The sequence below is a fragment of the Loxodonta africana genome, chromosome 12, assembly GCF_030014295.1.
Source record: "Loxodonta africana isolate mLoxAfr1 chromosome 12, mLoxAfr1.hap2, whole genome shotgun sequence".
Taxonomy (NCBI): Eukaryota; Metazoa; Chordata; class Mammalia; order Proboscidea; family Elephantidae; genus Loxodonta; species Loxodonta africana.
This window is the reverse complement of record NC_087353.1, coordinates 23,741,591-23,764,451: the sequence shown is the minus strand read 5'-3', so window position 1 is coordinate 23,764,451 and position 22,861 is coordinate 23,741,591. Positions and strand designations below refer to the sequence as shown.

Sequence of the window (22,861 nt, the reverse complement as noted above, 5' to 3'; positions counted from 1 at the left end):
GGTCCTTATAAAAGTTAAGTGATTTGTCTGGTCACAGCTAATAGGAGACTGAGTCCGCCTTCAGAGCCAAGCCTGTTACCTCCCCACACCTCTGCCTATAGTCCCAGTGGCCCAGGCCTTTGCCCTGCCCCAGGTCCAGATTCAGGGTAGGAAGGAGATGAAGTAGCTATCCTCAAAGGGATTAGAGAATAAAAGATTTTCCACTGGCTAATCCTTTCAGCATTAAGTGAGGAGGCAGCTTGCTGATTCTGGGTTCCCACCAAAGGTGGAAGCTCATTATATAAAGGCTGGAAGTATGTGTGCCAACAACTCCCTTCCCCCAGCAACCACGCATGCGAAAGTTTGATAGAACACAATTCGAACAGGCATTCATTAGGCAAGAAGCCCATTTCTGCTTAATCATAGGCAGTGAAAGAGCAAAGAAATTGCATCAGCCTACATGCGCCCCAGCAAAAGCCCCTGGAAGGCTTTGATACATGCAAAGGCTGTTTTCTAATAATATGCATCTTAGAAAACTGGGGTTAGAAAGTGTCATGGATTGAATCGTCTCCCCCCTCCAAATGTGCATCAATTTGGCTATGCCATGACTTCCAGTGTTGTGTGATTGTCCGCCATTTTGTCATCTGATGTGATTTTCCTACATATTGTAAATCTTATTACTATGATGTTAATGAGATGGAGTAGTGACAGTTATGTCGATGAGCTCTACAGGATTGGATTGTGTCTTAAACCAATCTCTCTTTCTATATGGGAGACAGAAGCGAGCAGAGAGACCGGGGGACCTCATAGCACCAAGAAAGCAGCACCAGAAACAGAGTGCATCCTTTGGACCCGGAGTGCCTGCACCTGAGAGGCTCCTCAACCAGAGTAAGATTGATGGTGGGGGCCTTCCTCCAGAGCCGATGGAGGGAGAGGGCCTTCCCCTGGGAATCGGCTCTCTGAGTTTGGACTTCTTGCCTACTAGACTCGGAGAATGGATTTCTCTTTGTTGAAGCCATCCACTTGTGTTATTTCTGTTACAGCAGCACTAGATAACTAAGGCAGAAGGAAACCCAGCAGGATAGAGTCCTCCTGGCACAAACTATACATCAATTAACAGCTATTTACTGAGCACCTAACACCTACCTACAGAGATCTGAGCACTGGGCCAGGTGCCAGCCACTGGACCAGGAGCTAGGGATACAGAGGTGATTTCTCTGAATGGCAAACACTTTCGGAACTTAGAAGACTGGTCCCACAGGCTATAAAACCAACTCTTTAGCCATGTCCTACCATGCACTACAAGCTCCACTCTTTTGGAAGAACTTTGATGAGCTCCATTCACAGCTTGGCACTAATGCTCTTAACTTGAGCAAGTCTTAAATACTCCTCATACTGTTTCCTCTGCCTAGAGTGCTACTGCTTTCTCTTAGTTACCTAAACCATTTGTCCTTCTGGACTGACTCGGTGCCACCCCTCCCAGGACACCTCCTGATTGTCCTAGACTGGTAAGGTGCCATCCTATAGGCTTCCACTGAATCCTGTGTTCACCCAATTCAGCCCATTGCCTGTGTCTGCTTCCTTGTCTGTCTCCTCAGCTAACACTGAAACTGGCAGAGGAGGTGCTGACTAAACGTTTCATGACTCAAACTGAGATTCTCTGGCTGCAGTTACTTCTTCTGTTAAATGCGGGGCATGATGGGTAAGATCATCAGTGCAGCCCATCTAGCTCTGACATGCTGTGGATCTAAGATGGAGAAAAAGATTGCTGGGTGAATACTAGTTGCTAGAAGTCGGGTGGTTTCCTCCTTGGAGCTTTCCAATCAGGTGTGCCGATGTTGTTCTTCCTGGTGAATCCATGTGGAACTCTGGATTACCTGAACTCTAGGTAAGCCTGTCTAAAACAGAGCTATTTGTTCACTTTCTCGGAGAGCTTCTAGGCTCTAACATAGAAGAAAGGGTAACACACTTTGGAATGAGACGGACTTGGGGTTCAGTCCTGGCTCTAATACTTGCAGGTTGTTTAACCTTGGACAAGTTTTGAACCTTTCTGGGCTTGTTTCCTAATATGTAATAGAAACACAATTGGTTTATTTTATAAATCTTATATCTTCCATTACTCGTGGTTCTTTGGTACAGAATCCTCACTTTCCATGCGGGAGACCTGGGTTCAATTCCTGGCCAGTGTACCTCAAGCACAGCTACCACCCATCTGTCAATGGCTTGTGTGTTGCTATGACACGGAACAGGTTTCAGCAGAACTTCTAGACCAAAATAGATTAGGAGGAAAGGCCTGGTGATCTACTTCTCAATATCAGCCAATGAAAAGCCTGTAGATCACAACAGTCTAACCCACAACTGATCGTGGGGATGGTGCAGGGCCAGGCAGTACCTGGCTCCATTGTGCATGGGGGTCACCATGAGTCGGGCCAACTTGAAAGCAGCTAACAACGATGTTATTAAAAAGCTCAGTTCAGTGAGACAGTATATCTAAATTGGCCAGCATCTACCCATAAGTAATGAAAGACAGCCTTCCTTTTTTATCAATAGTAGTCATGGTTTACCCGCAAAGAATGAACACCTATGAGAACACAGAGTTCTTAGACGTGGGGTGTGTGTGTGGGGGGGGCCACAAACAGTTGGTAAAAAACAATCATTTTTCCAAACCCCAAAATTTTAGTTAAATACGCACAATTTTATTTATTGAAGAGATTAGGACAAAAACATGAAACCAAATACATGACAAAGCACCAGAGGCCATAGATCCTCACCATGCACATCCCTCAATCTTTCCTCCTAACAAGGGACTTAAAAAATAGGGGAGGGGGGGAAGAAAAAAAGGTCCTCCTTGACACAGCACCGTCTTCAGAATGTTAAAAAGAACAAAAAACAAAAAAAAACCCTCTCTCCTTTATATCTTCCATTATCAAAATAGAACCAAGGGCAAATCCATGGCCGCCTTGTCTCCTGATTATGAGCGGTCAAGCCGCCCTCCTGGGAACGTGAACAACATGGCTCCTGCTGAGCAGGCATAAAGCATCCAAGGGTCTGCACATACATGCCACATACTAGAATTAAGCACAGATTCAAGTAACATTTACCTACTAGAGTCCACGTGTTACCTACCCAAAAACATGACCATTTCACAAAACATATACAGGCAGTAAAATCCAAACAACTGAGGTACTGGAAACACAAATATTTATGCCAAAGATTTCTGTATCATACAGCAATAGAAAAGCAGTAATAAAAAACATTTTGCCACTCAAAATCAAATAAAGCTATCTAGAAAAGCCAAATAAAAGGTTATTTCAGGGACAGAAATACTCAAACAAGAAAAAAAAAATGATAAATGTTAACTACAGCATGTAACATGTCATCCCAAGTCAACCCGTAATTGAAGTACTGGCTTAATACATCACAATGTGACATTTTCCTTAATAAATAGAAGAGTTCTTGAAAATACAAAGGTGCGTATTGGGATAGAGAGCTGTTTTTATTTATATCATCCTAGCTTTCAGCTTATTATCCTTCCCACTCTCTCTATTGAGGGTTTACTCCAAACCAGAGGGCCTCCCAAGCTAAAAGGATCATTCTTCATAAAGAAAACTAAATAGCTGCCCTGTATTTGATACATGTGGGACAACCTGCTTTGTTTCACTCGTTTCCAATAAAACAAAGACAAAATGTTTAGTTGAGATCAGAGTGTTGCAAAAGCTTAAGACTCCCAGGGCTATCTCAGGCCACGGTTATCATCTCAGCAAAGAGGAATGCCTGTAATTCAAACCCTCATCATTCAAGAGAAAAAAAGCAACAATTAAGGAGTTGACTTTCTCTTTTCCTTCCTTCTTCCTTTTCTTTCCCCTCCACTTTAAACTATGATAGGAGTAATGCATCTGGGAGTCTGGCTTCGAGTAGCTTCCTGCCACAAACCAACTGACACAAAACAGAATAGCTTGTTAAAGGGCAGATTTTTTCCCCTTCGGGGAGCAAAGCCTTAACGTTGTCATTTCCTGACCAGGATACTAAAGAGTTTATTTAGAAGAAATGAGTTGAAGAGAGCTATTAAGAGACACAAACTGGACTTTTTTTTGTTTTCTTTTAGTTTAGCACCCAGGTTGCGTGTCAGTCTGTGTGCACCGAATTAATGATCAGATAGGTGGTTGGCTTGATTTAAAAAGAAGAAGATATTCTCAGCCAATTATACCTGCCCTGAATCATGACAAGAAGTTAAACGCTAACAGTGCGATGCCAAGATGTGAGTTTGAGGCAGAGAGTTTCCGTTCTGTCAGGATCTGCAACTATTTTTGAACAAAACAAAAAGGGGGGTAGGTGGAAGAGGCCCAACTGCCAGGGGTGGTCTCCTCTGCTCCATCAGGGAAGAGAAGCCCCAGGATGCTCCCTGTTGCTTCAATCCCACCCATCGGACCTGATCACAGAGCCCAACCCCACCCCCCCATGTCTCTTGCCCCCATGCTACATGGTTAGTCAGCTCCTTGAAGGTTTTCCTTCTTTGAACCAAGAAACGTGTGAGTGTGAGTGTCTTTCTTGCTACCAAGCGGGCGATGCGTGTTCCCTGGACGAACTCCTTCCTGATGCCCTCTCTCTCGCTCCTGGTACCTGCGGATTCCCTAGTCTCGGTGGGGTGGGAGCTCAGTTAAAGAAAGGGTCCAAGTTCTCTTCCATGTTGACATCCGGCACCAGCTGATCAGATACTTCCTTAGCACCATATCCTGAATTCGAGACGCTAAAATCTGTAGAAAACCAAGGATGGTCCAGAATTTCCTGGGAGGTCAGCCGCTCTGAGGGCTCCCGCCGCAGAATGCTCCGGATGAGGCACTTGGCCTTGGGCGACAGAGTCTCTGGAATGTTGAACTGGCCACGCCGGATCTTGCTGAAGAGGGAACTGGGCTCAATGTCATGGAAAGGGTACCGCCCTACCAACATGGTATACAGCATCACTCCCAGGCTCCACACGTCGGCTGCCTTGCCCGAGTAGCTGCCACTGGTGTTCAAGATCTCTGGGCTTACATAAGCTGGACAGCCGTGCTTGTCGGAGAGGGAGTCATCATCTCCTCGCAGAATGTACGCATCTTCCAGGCTTTCCAGCTTGACCCGAGTCCTGCAAGAGAAGGAGGAAAACATGAAGTCCTGAGGGTGATCTGAGGCATGTTAACCCCATCGTTATAATACAGCTCTTGCTCATTTCCAAAAAAAAGAAAGGTTGCCACCAAGCTGACTCTGACTCACAGTGACCCTAAGTGTGTCAGAGTAGAACTGCACTCCACAGGGTTTTCAATGGCTGATTTTTCAGAAGTAGATCACCAGGCCTTTCTTCCAACATGCCTCTGAGTGGACTCGAACCGCCAACCTTTAGGTTAACAACCAAGCACATTAACTGCCTGCATCACCTGGGAACTCTAATGACTCCTCATCCATTCATTCATTCATTTGACCAGCCAAACATTATTTACTGAGCAACATCTATGTTCCAGGCACCACTGCAGGGGCTGGGAGCACATATGTCAACGAGACTGACAGGTTTTTTTGTCATGAAGCTTACATTGTATTACAGGACACAGACCTTCGGGAAGCAAGCAAACCATAAATAACATTCTTAGCACCCCTGTCTTAGTGATCAGCAAAAGACAGATTAAGTAATTCTGTCAAAGTCACAGAAGGGTGATGATAGGGACTCACAGGAATCAAGCCCAGACCTAATCAACTAGGAAGCCCAAAGATGCTCTGTACACAACTTCCTATGAACATCAGGCTGACCTGATGTAACACAGTCTGAATGTCCTTTCATATTATTTAAATGCCTTTTGGCCTCACAATCTTTCTCTTGTCAGACATATAGGATTTTACTACCCCATTTTACAGATAACAAGACAGGCCCACAGAGATTCCATAAGTTGCCCAAAGCCTTTTAGCTGGGAATAGAGAAGACTTGACCCAGAACCCTTCCTGAGTCAATCCTATTGCTCCTTCTGCTACACCAGAGCCAGGGAATGTCGAGTAGGAGTGGACTCACACACCCTGAACTTTCGAGGCCCACATCCTCCGCTCAAGCCCATCTTTTCTTTCCCAGATTTTCTGCTGATGTCATCTCCTAGCCCACCAATCCTACTTCAGGAGCATTGTCTGGGCCTAGTCCTTGGCATGGTACTTATCATCTGACTTAAAAACCAGTTGTCATCGAGTCAACTTCAACTCCTGGAGACCTCATGCGTGTCTGAGAAGAACTGTGCTCCATAAGGTTTTCAGTAGCTGAGTTTTCAGAAGTGTATCACCAGACCTTTCTTCTGAGGCACCTCTGGGTGAACTTGAAGCTCTAACCTTTTGGTTAGGAAGTGAAAACGTTAACCGTTTGCAATACCTAGGGGCTCCCTCCCTCATCTGATTTAGGTTACCTTTATCCTCTGTTTCTGTGACCACACCTATGATTCTGATTTCTCACTGTGCATGCGTGTGTGTGTGTGGACAGCAGAATGAGCCTGACGTCCTTTTCAAACTACTTACACCGTCCCCAGGTTTTCCTCTGCCACTTAAGAACCATTAAAGGAGTCCTGATGGCACAATGGTTAAGCACATGGCTACTAACCAAAAGGTCGGTGGTTGGAAACAACCAGCTGCTCTTTTGGAGAAAGATGTGGCAATCTGCTTCTGTTAAGAATACGGTCTTGGAAAGCCTATGGGGCAGATCTACTCTGTCTTATAGGTTCACTAAGAGTCAAAATTGAGTCAGTGGCAATGGGTTTTAAAGGAACCCTGGTGGAGCAATGGTTAAGCACCGAGTTGCTAACCAAAAAAGTCTGCGGTCTGAACTCACCCAGCAGCTCTGTGGGAGAAAGACCTGGTAATCTGCTCCCACAAAGATAACAACCAAGAAAACCCTACGGGGCCATTCTACTCTGTCACATGGGGTGATTATGAGTAGAAATCAACTCAATAGCTACAAATAATTACTTTGCTGATGGGAATGAGAGACTTTCCTTGGAGTGTTGGAGAAATCCTCCATTAAACTGAGTCCCTAGAAACTAGAAATAATCTTTACACATCTCTCTGTCCCCAGTAGGGCTTGATATAATCGTTGGGTATAAAATAAATAAGTGTTCAGTAAATACTTTTGAATGAGCTGAAGGCTCACACTTTACTGCACCTGATTTATAACAAAAGAAACTGAGTGTCAAGACACAAAGTATCTCATTAGAGGCTGCACTGTGAGTCATGCATTTGCCTTACCCAGCACTCCAAGCTCATTAGCCAATCTCCTTTCTTAACCCAGGGGCCTCTAGAGAATTCCTATTTCCCTAACCTGCTATCCTTCTCAGTAGAAAGTTAATAATTTCTACCTTTCAGTTCTTGAAACCAAAACCCTCCCCCTATTCTCCCTGCCCAAACACTGACACTGCAGAGTCCAGTAGTTCTCAGGCCCCATAAACTTGGTTAATCCCATTCCATCACATCGGTTAAGGCTTGCTAAGAAGGTGACATGGGACAGGGAAAAGGGAAGAGGAGTTGGAGTTAGAATTTAGATAGCACTTACAAGGCCCATATCCCTGCGCACATAAAAGCATCTACCTTTTAGCCCCAAGGTGATGTTAATGAGGCTCAAATGAGCTGAGAACAGGAACATACTTGGAAAAACGACAACTGCCTCTTAGTCATAAGCAAGAGAGTATAAACCAGATCCATCCACTGCTATTTCTCTTCCTTCCTCCAACTGCAAGTCTTAGCGCTTCAGGGTGACCAATATGTTCTGAGAGAGTGTTGCAGAAGGGCGGTGATGTTCAAACTAACCAAGGATTGTTACCGGGAGCTCTCTACTGCAAAAAGTCCTGGTGAAATCCTAGGTTATTTGTAAGATTTCATATCTGGACTATGGGGGTTTCAAGGGTCAAGAAGTGTCTACTCTCCTTGCATAAATTTCCACTGAGCAAAAAATGGTTGTGGTAACCGGAAAAGGCACTGGGCTAGGAGCTAAGACAGCCTGTTTGCACCCTGGGCTGTATCTCTCACCTGCTTTGTGACTGTGGGTGAGTCATTCACCTCTGCTTCTCAGCCTTTAAAGGAGAGCATTAGACAAGGCAGTCTGAAGGTCCCTAACAGTTCTAACACTCTGCGATTCTGTGACATAGACCTTTTTATCTGTTCCCCCATACAGACAGCTACGTGTTTGTCACCTCCCCCTCCAGCTAATACTCGATAAAAATAGGAAAGGATCTAGATGTGCTAATCTGAAATTGAGCAGATTAAAAACAAACCTCTTCCTTCCTTTTCCTTCTAATCTAAGGTAGCAGGTGGAGCTGACCCACACCAGCCTCACTGAGATTGGAGATGAGTCAGCGAGCTGCGAGGGGTGGAGAAGGCACTGTGAACCACAGGCACAAGCAAGCTCTCTCAACATGCTCCCGACCCCCTCCTGTCCCTTATGCTCTGCTATCAGCAGCTCTTGCCTAGCTTCAGGGGTAAGCCAAATACCTCACCTCCAGTTTCACCATTCTTGGCAGGAGAGTAGATATGGGATAATTATAGTGGTGGAAGTCATGAGAGTAATAAACCCTCACATCTGCGTGACAATGGAGAGTCCAGTGGAACAAGCACTAGTCTTAGAATCAGGTTTGGGGCCAAGTTCCTCTGCCAAAATCCTCCAGTGGTATCTCAGCTGATTCAACGTAGAAGCCAATGTCTCCACCATGACTGCAGGTGACCCCATGGCCTTTCAACCACATCTTTAGCCACTCTCCCTTTCTCTATTCTGGACTCTTTACTATTCTTCAAATGCATCTACTGACCACGTTCTTTCTTGGGGGCCTCTGTACTTATTTTCCCTCTGCTGGATGTTTTCTCCCCCAAGTAAGTGCACAACTCACTCCCACTCACTTTCAGTCTCTGCTCAAATGAACTCTATTAAAGAGACCCTGCCTGACCATCCTATATAAAGCAGCACCCACTGCCCAGCACGCCCCATTCCCCTTATCACTACCTGAAATAGTATGCATTTATATAGTTACATATTTATACTTGAGAGGCAGTGGTCTTTCAATGGTAGAATTCTTGTCTTCCATGAGGGAGATCCAGGTTCGATTCCTGGCCAATACACTTCGAGGGTAGCCAATACCCATCTGTCAGTGGAGGCTTGCATGTGGATGTGATGTTGAACAGGTTTCAACAGAGCTTTCAGACTAAGTCAGTCTAGGAAAAAAGGCCTGGCAACCTACTTCTGAAAATCTGTCAATAAGAACTCTCCTGGATCACAGGGGTCTGCCCGGCAACCCATTCTGGGAATGGAGAGGGACTGGGCAGTGTTTCCTTCCATTGTGCATGGGGTTCCCAAGAGTCCAGGGTCAACCTGACGGCAACTAACAACCATGACCACGTATTTATACTGCAGGTATTATTTCAGTGGTCATTTCAGGGAGATCACCTCATTCCCCACCTTCAGAATGTATACTTCAGGAGCTTATGGGCAGGTGGCTGAGGTCACTTTGTGTGTAGTGAACAGCACCTATGTACACTGCTATTCCTCTAGCACCTGTGCTAAGACCTGGCAACTAGTAGGTATGCAAAAAATGAATGAGAGGGGCAGTCATGGTAGTTGCCCCTCATAGCATCAGTGTGCTTACCTTTAAAGGAACAACTCTGCCTGCTCTGTCTACCCGGGCAGGGTTAAGTGGAGGTCAAATGAAAGATCTCTGGAGGACATGGTTTATAAACTGTAACACCTCAGAAAGAGGTTGGTGGGGGGAAGAAGGCAGATATAATCTCAAGGACTTTGACTGCCACTGCCTCAGCCCTTTCATGAAACTGTCCTTACCACCTCAAGCTCTTTATGCTAAGCCAAATCTAAGGTCCATTTTCATAACCGTCTCCTTCTAAGTCACAACTTTTGATTGTGACCCTGTCCCTCACCCCCTCACACCCTCCTACCCCTGAGCACCAACCAGTGTTCCCCACATTCAAAGCATCCTAACTCCTCTTCCTAGAAGCCCTCCAAATGACAGAGGGCAACAAGGGCCTTAGAAGAAACGGTTATGGGCTCCATTTTATGAATTCAACTGCCCTCGCAAGAGTCCTTGGGTGGTGCAAACAATTAACACCCTTGGCTACGAACCAAAAGGCTGGAGGTTTAAGTTTACCCAGAGGTGCCTTGGAAGAAAGGCCTGACAAATCACTTTGGACATTTCAGCCATTGAAAACCCTATCTCTGGAGCACAGCTCTACTCTGACACACATGGGGTCACCATGAGTCTGAGCTGGAGTCCACTTGATGGTGACTAGTTTTCAGAGGAGCACACCTCCCTCCTCCCCCACCTCAAGATGATGATTCATTAGCTATGCAAATACTTACTGAATCTGAGAATGAAATAAATCACCATTCATTATCTATCTGGCATGCATCATCCTTCCTTTTAGAGTCTAGGGCTTTAGTGGGGAGGGTCTGGATCTGTCATGTTGAGTTCAGTACCTGTGGCAGGGCCACCGAATGGTCAGACAAACCAGGCCAGTTCAGAGAGAAAAGCTTTATCCTGAAGTCAGAGACACCTGGGTTCAAATTCTGGCTTTGAAAACTACTGAGAATCAAATATAGCAAAACCTGGGACAGCCAGAACTCAACGGGACTGCCTTGTTTTTCCAGGTCTCGCAAGTTTTCCACCTCTGACAGGGTGCTTTTGACAGGGCGCTTATGAGTGCTCTCTGTTAAGAATTCTACCTTGCTTTAGTTTTGAGTTTTCCTTCTCTAACAGGTTTCTGCCTTACACAGGTTCTGCCTTTTGCAGGTTTTACTGTATCAAATGTCATCTATTTGCCTAAATGTAGACTAGGTATCTACATGTATTTTCTCTTTAAAATAAACTTCCAAGGCAGGTATTATTGTTCCCTTTCAAGGATACTGAGCTTAAGACTCAGAGAAGTTAAGTAAGCCCAGGCAGCTAGCATATAGCTAATAAGTGGCTGAGTGCCCACCTTCCTCTGGGCAGGGGTCAGCCCCTCTCAGCCCTGTCGCACCTACCAAAGAATTCAGCGCAGGAGACCACACCCAGGGACACTTTGTCAACTCGGTTCCTTCAAAGTGGGTGGTACTTGCGCACCCCAGGGTCAGGGAGAGGTCGGCCTTTGGGGCAGGAGGGAGGAACCGGCATGAAGGAAAAAGAAGCCTAGAAAAAGAAGGGAGGAAACGAAGCACTCACAGCCTTCTTCTGACCTTGCCTCCTCCTTGGAACATCCTGCACTTGTTCACATCACTCATAGGCAAGGGTCGAGGCAAGCGGTCTGGATTCCGTCTTTAAACAAGGCCCTTTCAGGATGCACGCCATGTCGGGGGAGCGTAGGGGAATCAGATGGTCTGGGTTAGGGTTTAGCTCTGGTCCCCATGGACTTCCTAAGCAACTGCAGATGAGTTACTGAATGTCTCTGGGCCTTGGCTTCCTCCTCTGGGAAACCGGACTACTGTCCTCTATGCTCAAGATAATGTAGGTGAAGTGCCTAGCAGGGTGCTGGAACGTGTCAGAAATGGAAGATAAAATGAACAGAACGGTCTCTCACCTTCTGAGGTCCACTAAGCAGTCTGAGGACTATGAATTTTCCGGGCAAAGAATTGATTTTCATAGATATCAACAGAAGCACCTGGACCTAGTAATTCAAATGTCCCACGAATCATTCAGGCAATTAAGACATTTAGTTGGCGGTTTGAACTTACCAAGAGGAACCTCGGAAGACAGGCCTGGCAACCTGTTTCTGAAAGGTTACCATCTTGAAAACCCTATGGAGCAGTTTTATTCTGCACACTTGGGGTCACCATATGTCAGAAACAACTCAACGGCACCTAACAACAACATGAGCACTGATTCTGTTTGAGGTCCAAACTAGGTACTGGGCATACAGACAGGGCAAGTAACCCCCATCCTCTCAGTTTTTCAAAGATTAAATGAAATAATACAAGTACCAAACTTGTTGAGTCGATTCTGACTCATAGCAACCCTACAGGACTGAGTAGAACTGCCCTGTCGGGCTTCCAATGAGTGGCTGGTGGATCTGAACTGCCGACCTTTTGGTTAGAAGCCAATTGCTTAACCATGGTGCCACGAGAGCTCCAATACAAGTACAGTACTTATCAAAGTGCCAGGCATGGTAGATCTGCACAAAAGGGTGGCAATGACCGTACAACCTGTGAAAGCTGGAAACTGTGTAAGGCAGAAACCCGTCAGAGAAGGAAAACGCCAATATTTTCCACTAAAATAAGCGATAGAAAAGCGGTAAGACTGCACTCTGTCAAAAGTGGAAAACATGAGAGACCCAGAAAAACAAAGCAATTCTAGCAAGTTCCGGCTCTCACAGGTTTCACTGTAAAATTACTGACTGTATGAAGATAAGGTGCCCACCCTTCACGCTAGGGCCTAGTGGAAAAGAGATAAGCAAGAATAAAATGCAAATCCCAGGCAGACTGAAGTAGATGTGAATTCTCTGACCACGCTCCTTCCTGGGGCCTTTGTACTTACTCTCCTCACTACCTGGAATGCTCACCCCCCAGGTATGTGCCCAGCTCACTCTGGCTCATTTGTATCAGCAGTCCAGATTAAGGTGATCCGGTGTGCGTCATGGAGGTGGTGCGGGGGGGGGGGGGGGGGATGGTGGTGGTGGTGGTGGTGTTTGCGACTGAAGAGCTATAAATGACAGTGATTATCTCCTGCAACTTCTCAGGAGAAGGCAACACCTCCCTGTGAGCAGCAAGCCCCAGGCAGGATGTATCTGGCCAGAGAAGCTGGATCCCTGCTAGCCTTTTGCAATCTGTCCCTGGCATAAGAAGGCAACAGCCTGCTTAGCTTTCAACCTGCTGAATGAACAAGACTCACACATGGGCAGCCTGTGTACTCAATGCCAGCCCAGCCCAGGGCCCAGGCCTTGTGTCACCTGATCCTGGTGCCAGGTGAGAAAGCCAGAGCCAGCAGGATGTGGTTCCACTCCAGCCTCCTTGCAGGAGCAAGGCCTTGAAAACCCTGTTCCTCCTCCTCTCCCCCCACCACAGGCTTCAAAGGGCCCACCTGACCACAGGCAATAGCTCTTCACTTTCAGCCTCGGTTTTTCCTCTGTAAAATAAGAACAAATGGCTAAATGGCCAGAAAAGTGCTCTTCTAGTTTCAAAATGTCAAATATTTTAAGTTTTTTTTTTTAATTCTTAAGTTACAGTGATGACAACACTTCCTATATGAAATTCTAACAGTAATGATAATAGTAAAAATAGTTACCACCACCACAAAGTAACGTGCATGTATTAAGTATCTAATAAAGACTGGGATGTTTATAGTCTCTATCTCTATTTCTTGTAACAAAACTGAAAGGCAATCGAAACAGGAGCATAGAGAATTACACGCCCAAGGCCATATATATGGTAACTGCAAAAACAGAGATCTGAGACCACATCAGGAAATTTCTAATGTCAGTGTTCTCCTGGAAATATGTCATGACACTCACATCCCAGAATTACAGTGTTGAAGAAAGCAAAACTTTTAAAGGGAGACCCTGAGTGTATGGAGACAAATACGGCCCCAGATTTACTTAGCACTTGACCACAGGAGCCCCAGTGGCACAATGGTTAAGCACTCAGCTGCTAACTAAAAGACAGGCAGCTCACCATTGCATACGTTATCTGACTGCGATAGCTCATGGGAAACCCTGGTGGCCTAGTGGTTAAGTGCTATGGCTGCTGACTGAAAGGTCGGCAGTTTGAATCCACCGGGTGCTCCCTGGAAACTCTATGGGGCAGTTCTACTCTGTACTATAGGGTCACTATGCGTCGGAGTCAACTCGATGGCAATGGGTTGGTTTTACAGTTCACGAGGTAGAAGGAGGTGACTGTTCTGTCCGTTTACTTGATGAAGAAACTGAGGTACAGAGAGTAGGTGTGACTTGGCCCAGCTCAGAACACAACCCAGGTTTTTAACCTCGAAGTCTAATGTTCCATCTACAATATAAAAAAATGGCCTACACAAACAAATCATGCTTTGCTTTTAAGCCTTTAAACACCACCCTGAGCTCTTGGCAGGAAGAGATCAGGACAGGGTGGGCCAGGGTGGGGTTGGCCTGGGAGTTCAGCCAGTCGAAGTGGGCCTGGCAGGGACAGGAAGTCCGGCGGCCTGAGGTCAGTGAAATTCAGAGAAGTCAGTGAAGGCCATCACGTTGGGTGGGTCCAAGCAGGCTAAGGGTCAAGTCAGAAAGCTCAGCTGTAGCTGGATCTGGCCTTGCTCTGTCTGCTACTGAAAAGCAACCTTGGCTGCCAGTCCAGTTGTGCAAGCAAGGGCCCCACTTGGGGTTATTGCTAAAGGGGACCCCAGGGAAAGACAGTCCCACCACACAACCAACATCACCCTGATCTGGTAGCCACTGTTAGAGCTCGACAGGCTGCTGAACTATCCCAAAACATTTTCACTCATTTCATTGCATGAATTTTTTTCTGCAGTCATCTCAATCTGAGAGCCAACTCTGCACCAGGTCCTACAGATTGAGTGGTGAATAAGACCCTACTCCTATCACAAAAAAATCACAAGTTGCTCCCAAATCAGCAGGGGAGAGCAGCAGTAAATAAGTGACACATTCCAGGATACTGGGAGAAGTCTGTAGGGAGGCCAAGCACAGGGGAGGGAGGTGGTTAGTTCTACAAAGTGCCATAATCCCCTCATTACCCTACACCACCACCACAGTCTGGGAGATGGGTGTTACTGAGCCCATTGATGTAAGAAAATTGCAGCTCAAAAAGATTAAGTAACTTGCCTAGGAAAAGCAGAGTGGGGAAGGAGAAACTCAATCTGACTCAAATGCCCAGGTGTCTTGCACATCAGCAGGCTGCCCAGCCTGGAGGAACCGCCTGCGTTGTCCTCCTCAGGCTCTGACTCATCATGGCCCCGGGAAGCAAGGGGGAAGCCATTCCACCCCTGAATGCCTTCCCACTGCCAGTGAAGAAACCACAGAAGTGACGCCTGAAGGCCGCAGAGGCGCTGGCAGAGGAAGTATGTCTCTGTCTCCATAGGAACAGACAGGGAAACCCAAGAAAAGACAGTGCGGCTCTGAACTCCTCATCAATACTCCATTCACCACTCACTCCACTGCACTGAGACTTGGCTCCCGAAGGACCCCTAACAAATCAATTGATTTGGCATTTCAGAAAAGCTTCTACAAGCAATCTACAACTCAGTGCTGGACAGCTCTGCCCAAGGGCCCACCCAGCTGTGCCTCATCCAGGTAGAGCCAGGGGCACCCAGACATGTTGTTCCTGCTCATTCAAACTCCAGAACATTCCTATCAGTGACTCAGTGGTGGGGTAGAGGATGCAGGCAGGGCTCAGTCTCTCCAGACCCCACCAGCCCAGGGAGCACTCGGGGAGCAGTCAATGGAATTCTGTCCACACATATCACTGAGCAAGTTGGGGATGCTCCAGTTGGCAGAGTGAGTTCTAAACTGGGGCTCTCCTAGAGATGCCTTAACACATACTGAACAAGTTCTAGACACTGCTCTTGGTTATGCCACTAACACATTATGGAGTCTTGGGTAAGGACCTTCCCCTCCTGGTTTACCTGTAAAATGATAGGGTTTGGTTTAATCCCCCCCCTTACTTACCCCCACCTCCAATTCAATCCCCCTGTCATAGTCCTAGTTCAAGCCTCATCATCCTGAAATTGGCTCCCACCTTCTGTCGATCACTAGCCCATCCTTTACATACATGCCCAGAATTACAACTCTGACCACATCACTGCCCAGTTCAGAATCTCTTCAACAGCTCCTCCTGGAGTTCAGGTCAAATCTGAGGTCACGGGCATGCAGCCAAGGCCCCAGACCCCTTCTTCCTCTGCACCCTCATCTTTGTCTTCCCACAGCTAACCCTCCAGCAGCACTTCCCATCCTACTCTAGCCTTTGCCATTCTTTCTGGAACCCCTTCTTGCATTGCCTTCACCTTCCCCTGCTACATCACTCAGACCTGCCTATGCAGGAGCCCATCCCTCTCTGATGCAATCACTCTCCACCTCATACCCCACTGTCAGAGTTATTCTGTCCCTCCCCTCAAAAGCCCAGGTGTTTTCCATAGCAGCAGGCTGTCCAGCACGATGACTATGCTGCACGCACTTCCTCTATCACATGGTACTAAAAATAATCTTTACACTGTCTCTTCCAATCAGCAAGAACTCTCTTCATATTGCACCACGAATATCTAGCACTATTAGTAGGAGACACACACAAAAACTCATTGCCATCAAGTTGATTCCTTACACTGACCCTAGAGGACAGAGTAGAACTGCCCCATAGGGTTTCCTAGAAGCATCTGGTAGATTCGAATTACCAACCTTTTGGATAGCAGCTGAGCTCTTAACCACTGTGCCACCGGGGCTCCAAGCATTACACCAAAACCCACTGCCGTCAAATTGATTCTGACTCTTTGTGACTCTATAGGACAGAATACAACTGCCCCACAGGGTTTCCAGAGAGCGGCAGGTGGATTCGAACTGCTGACTGTTTGGTTAGCAGCTGTAGTTCTTAACCACTAACCACTGCACCACCAGAGCTACAAGCAGCACATAGTAGGTGCTTAATAAATGTTTGCAATACTGTGATTCCTGTGTCTAAGATGCCCCAGCTCCAACATTCTAGAGATCAGGACATCTAGGTATGATTGGGCTTAAGAACTTTGATGTCTAGAGTCCACATAAATATTTTCAAAGAGGCTGGACTTTATTCTGTAATTTAGAAAAACTCTCCCAGAGTGTCATGTAAAGGACATTTAAAATGCGTTTCCAATCCACTGCGTTTTACCTTCAGCGTATCTAGGGGGCTGTCCTTATAATATTTATGTCTCTAGGGCATAAGGTGCTACTCAAACATCCACTCAATAAATTTTCACACATTCACCAAGTACTTTCAGTGCTAAGCCTTGTGCTAGTTATGGCAGATAGAGAGATAAATAGACTTCGTCTTAACAGTTCTTTGGGGAAAACAAAACTCCCCCGGTGAAGTAACGACTGGACCCAACAGGAGGCTTGGCTGGTCGGTTGCTAACTCGCGGCCCAGTCCTATGCCTGCCATGGCTGCTCAGAGGAAACTAACTACTGCACGCTTCATTTAGACTCCAGACGGCCAGGTCCTCATGGTGCACTCTTGCTGCTGTCTAATGGCAGGAGAAAATTCTTTCTATGGCTTAGGGACATGGGGTAGCATTTTATCTAGTCTATTTCCTGAAAACAACATAGTATTTGAGAGCCTGGGTGCAAACCCCTGGTCTGCCACTTCTTAGCTCAAAGACATTGTGCCTCAATGTTGTTATCTGTGAAACGGTGGCAACATATCTTGGTCATAGGGCTTGAATTGGTTAATTTAAACACAGTAAATCCACTGCTATCAAGTAGATTCCATCCCACAGTGACCCTTTATGACAGAGCAGAACTGCCTCATAGGGTTTCCAAGGCTGTAAATCTTTATGGAAGCAGACTGCCACATCTTTCATTATTTCACTGGGCTGTAAGTCTAACGGAGGAAGAATTTTCCTCTTATTTGGTACTGCAGTGTCCCCAGCACCTAGGATAGTATCTGGCACATAACAGGTGTTCAATAATTTTTTTGGTTGTTGTCAGTTACCATTGAGCCAGCTCCAACTCATGCAAACTAACGTATAACAGAATGAAATGTTGCCTGGTCCTTCATGATCATTGGCATGTTTGAGTCCATTTGTCATGAATTGAATAGTGTACCCAAAAAATATCCATCAACTTGACTAGGTCATGATTCCCAGCACTGTATGACTGTCTACCATTTTGTCATCTGATGCAATTTCCCTGTGTTCTAAATCCTATCACTATGATATAATGGAATAGATTAGCGGCAGTTATATTGATGAGATCTTCAAGATAGTGTCTTAAGCCAATCTCTTTTGAGATATAAAAAAGGATCCAGCAGAGAGACATGGGGGCCTCATACCACCAAGGAGCAAGAGCCAGGAGAATAGTGCATCCTTTGGACCCGGGGTCCCTGTGCTGAGAAGCTCCTAGTCCAGGGGAAGACTGATGACAAGAACCTTCCTCCAATGCCGACAGAGAGAAAGGCTTCCCCTGGAGCTGACGCCCTAAATTTGGACTTTGAGCCTACTAGGCTGTGAGAGAACAAATTTCTCTTTGTTAAAGTCATCCGCTTGTGGTTTTCTGTTATAGCAGCACGAGATGACTAAGACATCATTCTTGCTGCTATCACATAAATTCATCTCTTTGAGGGATGTCCTTGTTTCCATTGTCTCTCTGCTTTACCAAACATGATGTCCTTTTATGGTGAGCAAAATCAATAACCCTCTGCGTTGTGGCATTATGAGGCTCAAAGCCATCAGATGATGAGCTATAGAAGTGACGGTAGCTATCTTTTTAGGTACCTGCCACACACCAGGCACTGTGCTGGCTACTTTACATACATAATTATCTCTGACCTTCTCCCCATCACTAAGATAAGAAGACTTATTTCAGAGAAGGTAGGTCAAGTTCATACAGCTAAGTGGAGAAATCAAGTCTTAAAGATGTGCCCTCTATTTATGGGGCCCATCGGCCTGGGGGCCCCAGTCTAGCCCACCAGCTAACATATTAGGTGCACATGTGCAAAGAGTCCAACCAGGCGTCCTGCTGCAGAATCCCTGCTTCCTAGCCTGCTCCCACTCATGGGATCCTGAGAAAGATCTCCCCTCTCTGACTGTGGTTAGAAAAACCCTTCACAGATGAAATTACGCACTGCCAAAGACACTGACAACACACTTAAAGAAATGTCACATTTGTCCACATCATTAAACAAAAGGGAATGATTGGTTAACTTCTCAATGGGTATGCAACTCTGAAAACAGCTCTCTTTGGAAAAGTGTCTATATGGGGGATTCCTAAGTCTTTTTTTTTTAGCCTTCTGGGCTCTCATACTGAGCAATGACCTAGATGTTAATAATCTCTACTTATCCCCAATTCTCTCATCCTGCCACCAGATTTCAATCTGAGCAGTTCCTGCCCCAAAAGGAGATTCTCGTTCATTCAACAAATAGCAACACCTGCCATGCTCCAGGGGCAGTAACTGCAATGCCCGCCATGCTCCAGGGGCAGGAGGCAGCCTTGGTCTGCAAGATGCTCCCAGTCTAGCAGGAGATGGGATAGACTAGATATGCACACAATTAGAATAGAACAGAGGGTATGCTGTGATGGAGGCAAGCTCAGGGTGCTATGGGAGTGAGATCACTTATCCAACCCAGGAAAAGGTAGGGAAGACAAGCCTTCTCCAAAGGTTGGCTGTGCCTTAAGGTGATCAACATAATAAGGGGATACCAGCTCTGTCTCCATCAAAGCAAAGCTGGTACCTATAGCCATGGAGTCAACTCTAACTCATGGAGATCCCATGTATGTCAGAGTAGAACTGTGCCCCACTGGGTTTACAGTGGCTGATTTCTCAGAAGTGGATTACCAGGCCTTTCTTCCAAGGCACCTGTGGGGGGATTCGAACATCCAATCTTTGTTAGCAGCTGAGCATATTAACTGTTTGTACACCCAGGGACCCCTCAAAGCAAAAAGGATGCATTCCTAAAGTACAGAAATACTACAACTTAAAATAATGAAAATTTCTATTAATGAAAGAAAAATAAGGTATGGTCTCTGGGGCTCTGATTTCTGCCCTCTCTACTTTGTTAGAGGAAACCCTGGTGGCATAGTGGTTAAGCGTTCAGCTGCTAACCCACAGGTCAGCAGTCCACCAGGCGCTCCTTGGAAACCCTATGGGGCAGTTCTACTCTGTCCTATGGGGTAGGTATGAGTCTGAATAGTGAAACCTCAACAGAGGCAGGAGCGAGATGAAGATCTAAAGGAAGAGTCAACATAGATAGTAGCACCTGAAAGAGCTGACCCCGTGTGGTGGGGAGGAAGAAAGGTCTCCACCCCACAGGGAGGTGCAAGACCGTGCAGATGGCATTTATTGTATCCGAAAGCCCCTGGGCTGGCAGGTTTCTGCAAAAGGTCCCAGCTTCCCTCCTGCAGAAGCTGGCACTAATCAGCTTCCAGGAAGCAGAGGAAACGAAACCTGTGACGTCAAGAGATAAAGATCTTCTAGCCAAAGAAGAAATACATAAAGAGGCATGTTTCTGAGTTCACATGGGGTATTTCTGTGCTATGAAATGTCAACACGGAACTGTGATTGGGGGCAAGATGGAGAGGAGACGGGTGACAAGGAACCTTGTCCCAAGAGAAGAGAGAAATCAGGCTGAGGAACACTGAGACAGCTGTAGGAATAACACTTCTCCCACCTTTCTATAGGCAGCTCCCTCCTAGTGCGCCACTGAGTTTCTCCTGAGCTCAAGGCTTGCACCAGCTTACAGGGCTCGGCACATCCAGGTCCCTGAGCTAAGTGGCCCGCATCTCTGCTGAAGGCCAGGCGCTAAGTGCAGAGGAGGCTCAGCACAGCACGAGCCAAGGATTATCAACGGCTGATCTTGCGCCAATCATTGTGCTCGGTTACATCAATTCATTTAAATCTATGAGGAAAGTTCTCTTACTATTTCCGCTTTACCCTGGCACACGGAGGCAATCCTGGCACACGGAGGTTAAGTAACTTGTCAAGGTTATGTTTATGAGTAAGTGGAAGAGCACAGATTTGAATCCAGACAGCAACTCTCTGACTCTACGCTGGAATGGCTGGCCTTCGCCCAGGCTGAGGCCGTCCCTTAGGGCTCAGGTTGAAATGAGGGGCCCCAAATAATGGGCTGACCAAGCAGATCATTACTGGAAGGCACAGGGCAAACCCTGTAGGGACTTGGACACAGCTTTCTTATCTGATTCCAGGGCCCCCACCTGCAGGCTAGCACCTCCTACTTGCACAGACCATCTCAGATTTTACTGCAGGACCTGGGGATGCAGAGGGTGTGTCCAAGAACAGTTCCATCAGGATCAGGGGCTAATTTTTTCAAAACACTGCTCAATGCTTGTGGGTCTTGAGGTTTTTCACTTTTAGCAGTGCAAACTGAAGGCTCTGCCCTTCAGGAACAACTCTCAGGCAACAGGAACAGAAGCAGTAGCCCTGTCCAGACCTGGTGGAGCAGGCTCTCCATTCTTCCTGTTTGTCTTCCCTCGCATTATGTCTTCTGTTAACTCGCATCCATCTTCTCTTGCATCCATCTTCTTGTAAACCTTTGTAAACCCTTGTACTTTTCTGGGCCTCAAGTTCCACATCTGATGCAATTGACCAGCTGGTTGCCCTCTTAGCACTGATTTACTGATTATAACTGAATTAAAGAAAGTTGGAGGAGGACGTGGCCTAACCCCGAACCCCTACGTCACAAGGGTTCCAGTCCTCACAGAAAAGGCTGCCCAAGGGAGGGACCTCATTCTTCATGAACTGTCCCTGCACTCCTCGCCCGTAATCATATCACTGTGTTGACAATGTCTGCTTGAACAGGTGCCACTTACTGAGCACCTGCACTGCCCCATGAATCACACAGTCATCTCCTTTAATCCTTACAATCACCCAACAGGGGTGGTATTATTATTCCTATTTTGAAGCAGCATAGAAACACTAAATGACTCACCCAAGATCTGGCAGCGAAAAAGCCAGAATTTGAATTTCAAACCCAAATCAAAATAAAATGGAAGCAGAAGGTTCTGAGCTGCTGCTAATTCAATGCAGTAGCAAAGGCAAACTGGCACTGGGTCTTCATATAATCTTGGGAGTCATCTGTGTCTAAAGCTTCGATAGCTACTAGAGGGAAATTCGACTTGAAGAGGCTCAGAGTTCCACTGTTTCCATGGATAGCGATTGATGTGGAGTTACAGATGTTACCAAATCTACAATCTACACCTAAGGAGTCAGCCCATAGGCAGGTCTCATTCTGGACCAAGTGAGACTTGGCCAATTCCACTATGTAATGCCTCCTCCATCAATCGCTTTCCAGATCATCAAAGAACTAGAAGCATATCCATGACAGAGAGAGAGGAGACTGATACGCCAAAGTGGTGTCTGATTATTTGATACTTAATAAAGCAATGGAGCCCTGCTGGCGGTGAGAGCTCGGTGGCTAATCAAAAGGTTAGCAGTTCAAATCCACCAGCAGCTCCTTGGAAACCCTATGGGGCAATTCTACTCCCTCTTATTGGGTCACTATGAGTAGAAACGGACTGGGCAGCAATGGGTTTGTTCTGTTTTTTTTTTTTTTTTTAATGAAGTACTTCTAGAAGTTTTTTTCCTTTTTTTGTCTTCATAGGAATGCACAGAGTTAGAAAACAAAGATTTTGTAGTTTAATTTTTCAAAGGCCTTTCAGATCTGACCCATTGTATCCTCATAATATTTCCATATTATAGAGAAAGAGGGAAGCTTTAGCACTATTGAAATTGGCATGACTGAGGGCCAATGAGCCGAAAGCCACCAGCAGTATTGCCCCAACGAGGCCCCAGGCCCCTGACTCCTGTCCTCACACTGTCCCCCAGGAAATGCCGGCAATGTGTTCCACGCAGGCCACTGTTTGGGCTAAACACAGGCCGACTGCTCTGAAACTCCACGGCTGTCAGGAAGTAGACAGGAAGACATATGGTGAGTGACAATATCAGGTGCACACTCTGAAATCAAGAGGTTAAGAACAAAACAACTAAAAAAAACAGTCTAGTAGACATTGTTTCCCTTTTCATAAAATTGACAGTTGGATGAAAAAATAAAGTTCCTATGAGCTACTGCTCAGAACATTTAGAATGTCCCTGAAAAAGGAAACCACCTTCTGAGAGCTGCCCAGGGGCAGTGACACTTACCATGTTCTGGACTGGTAAGCCCACTGGGACCTCGGAGTGGTGAAGGGCAGGGAAAAAGCTCTAGGGTGAAATGATATGATGGCTTGATCATCAGAC

At 46.3% G+C, this 22,861-nt stretch overlaps 1 protein-coding gene across 1 annotated transcript in view; it reads right to left on the bottom strand.

The window, feature by feature from the left end:
• Positions 1-2,818: 2,818 nt before the first annotated feature.
• Positions 2,819-22,861, bottom strand: part of TRIB2 (tribbles pseudokinase 2) — a 31,278-nt gene continuing 11,235 nt past the window's right edge. Inside the window, exon 3 of the mRNA XM_003411891.3 lies at positions 2,819-5,101. Coding sequence (XP_003411939.1) covers positions 4,633-5,101 — 469 coding nt within the window. The 3' untranslated portion in view covers positions 2,819-4,632. The remainder of the gene's footprint in view (positions 5,102-22,861) is intronic.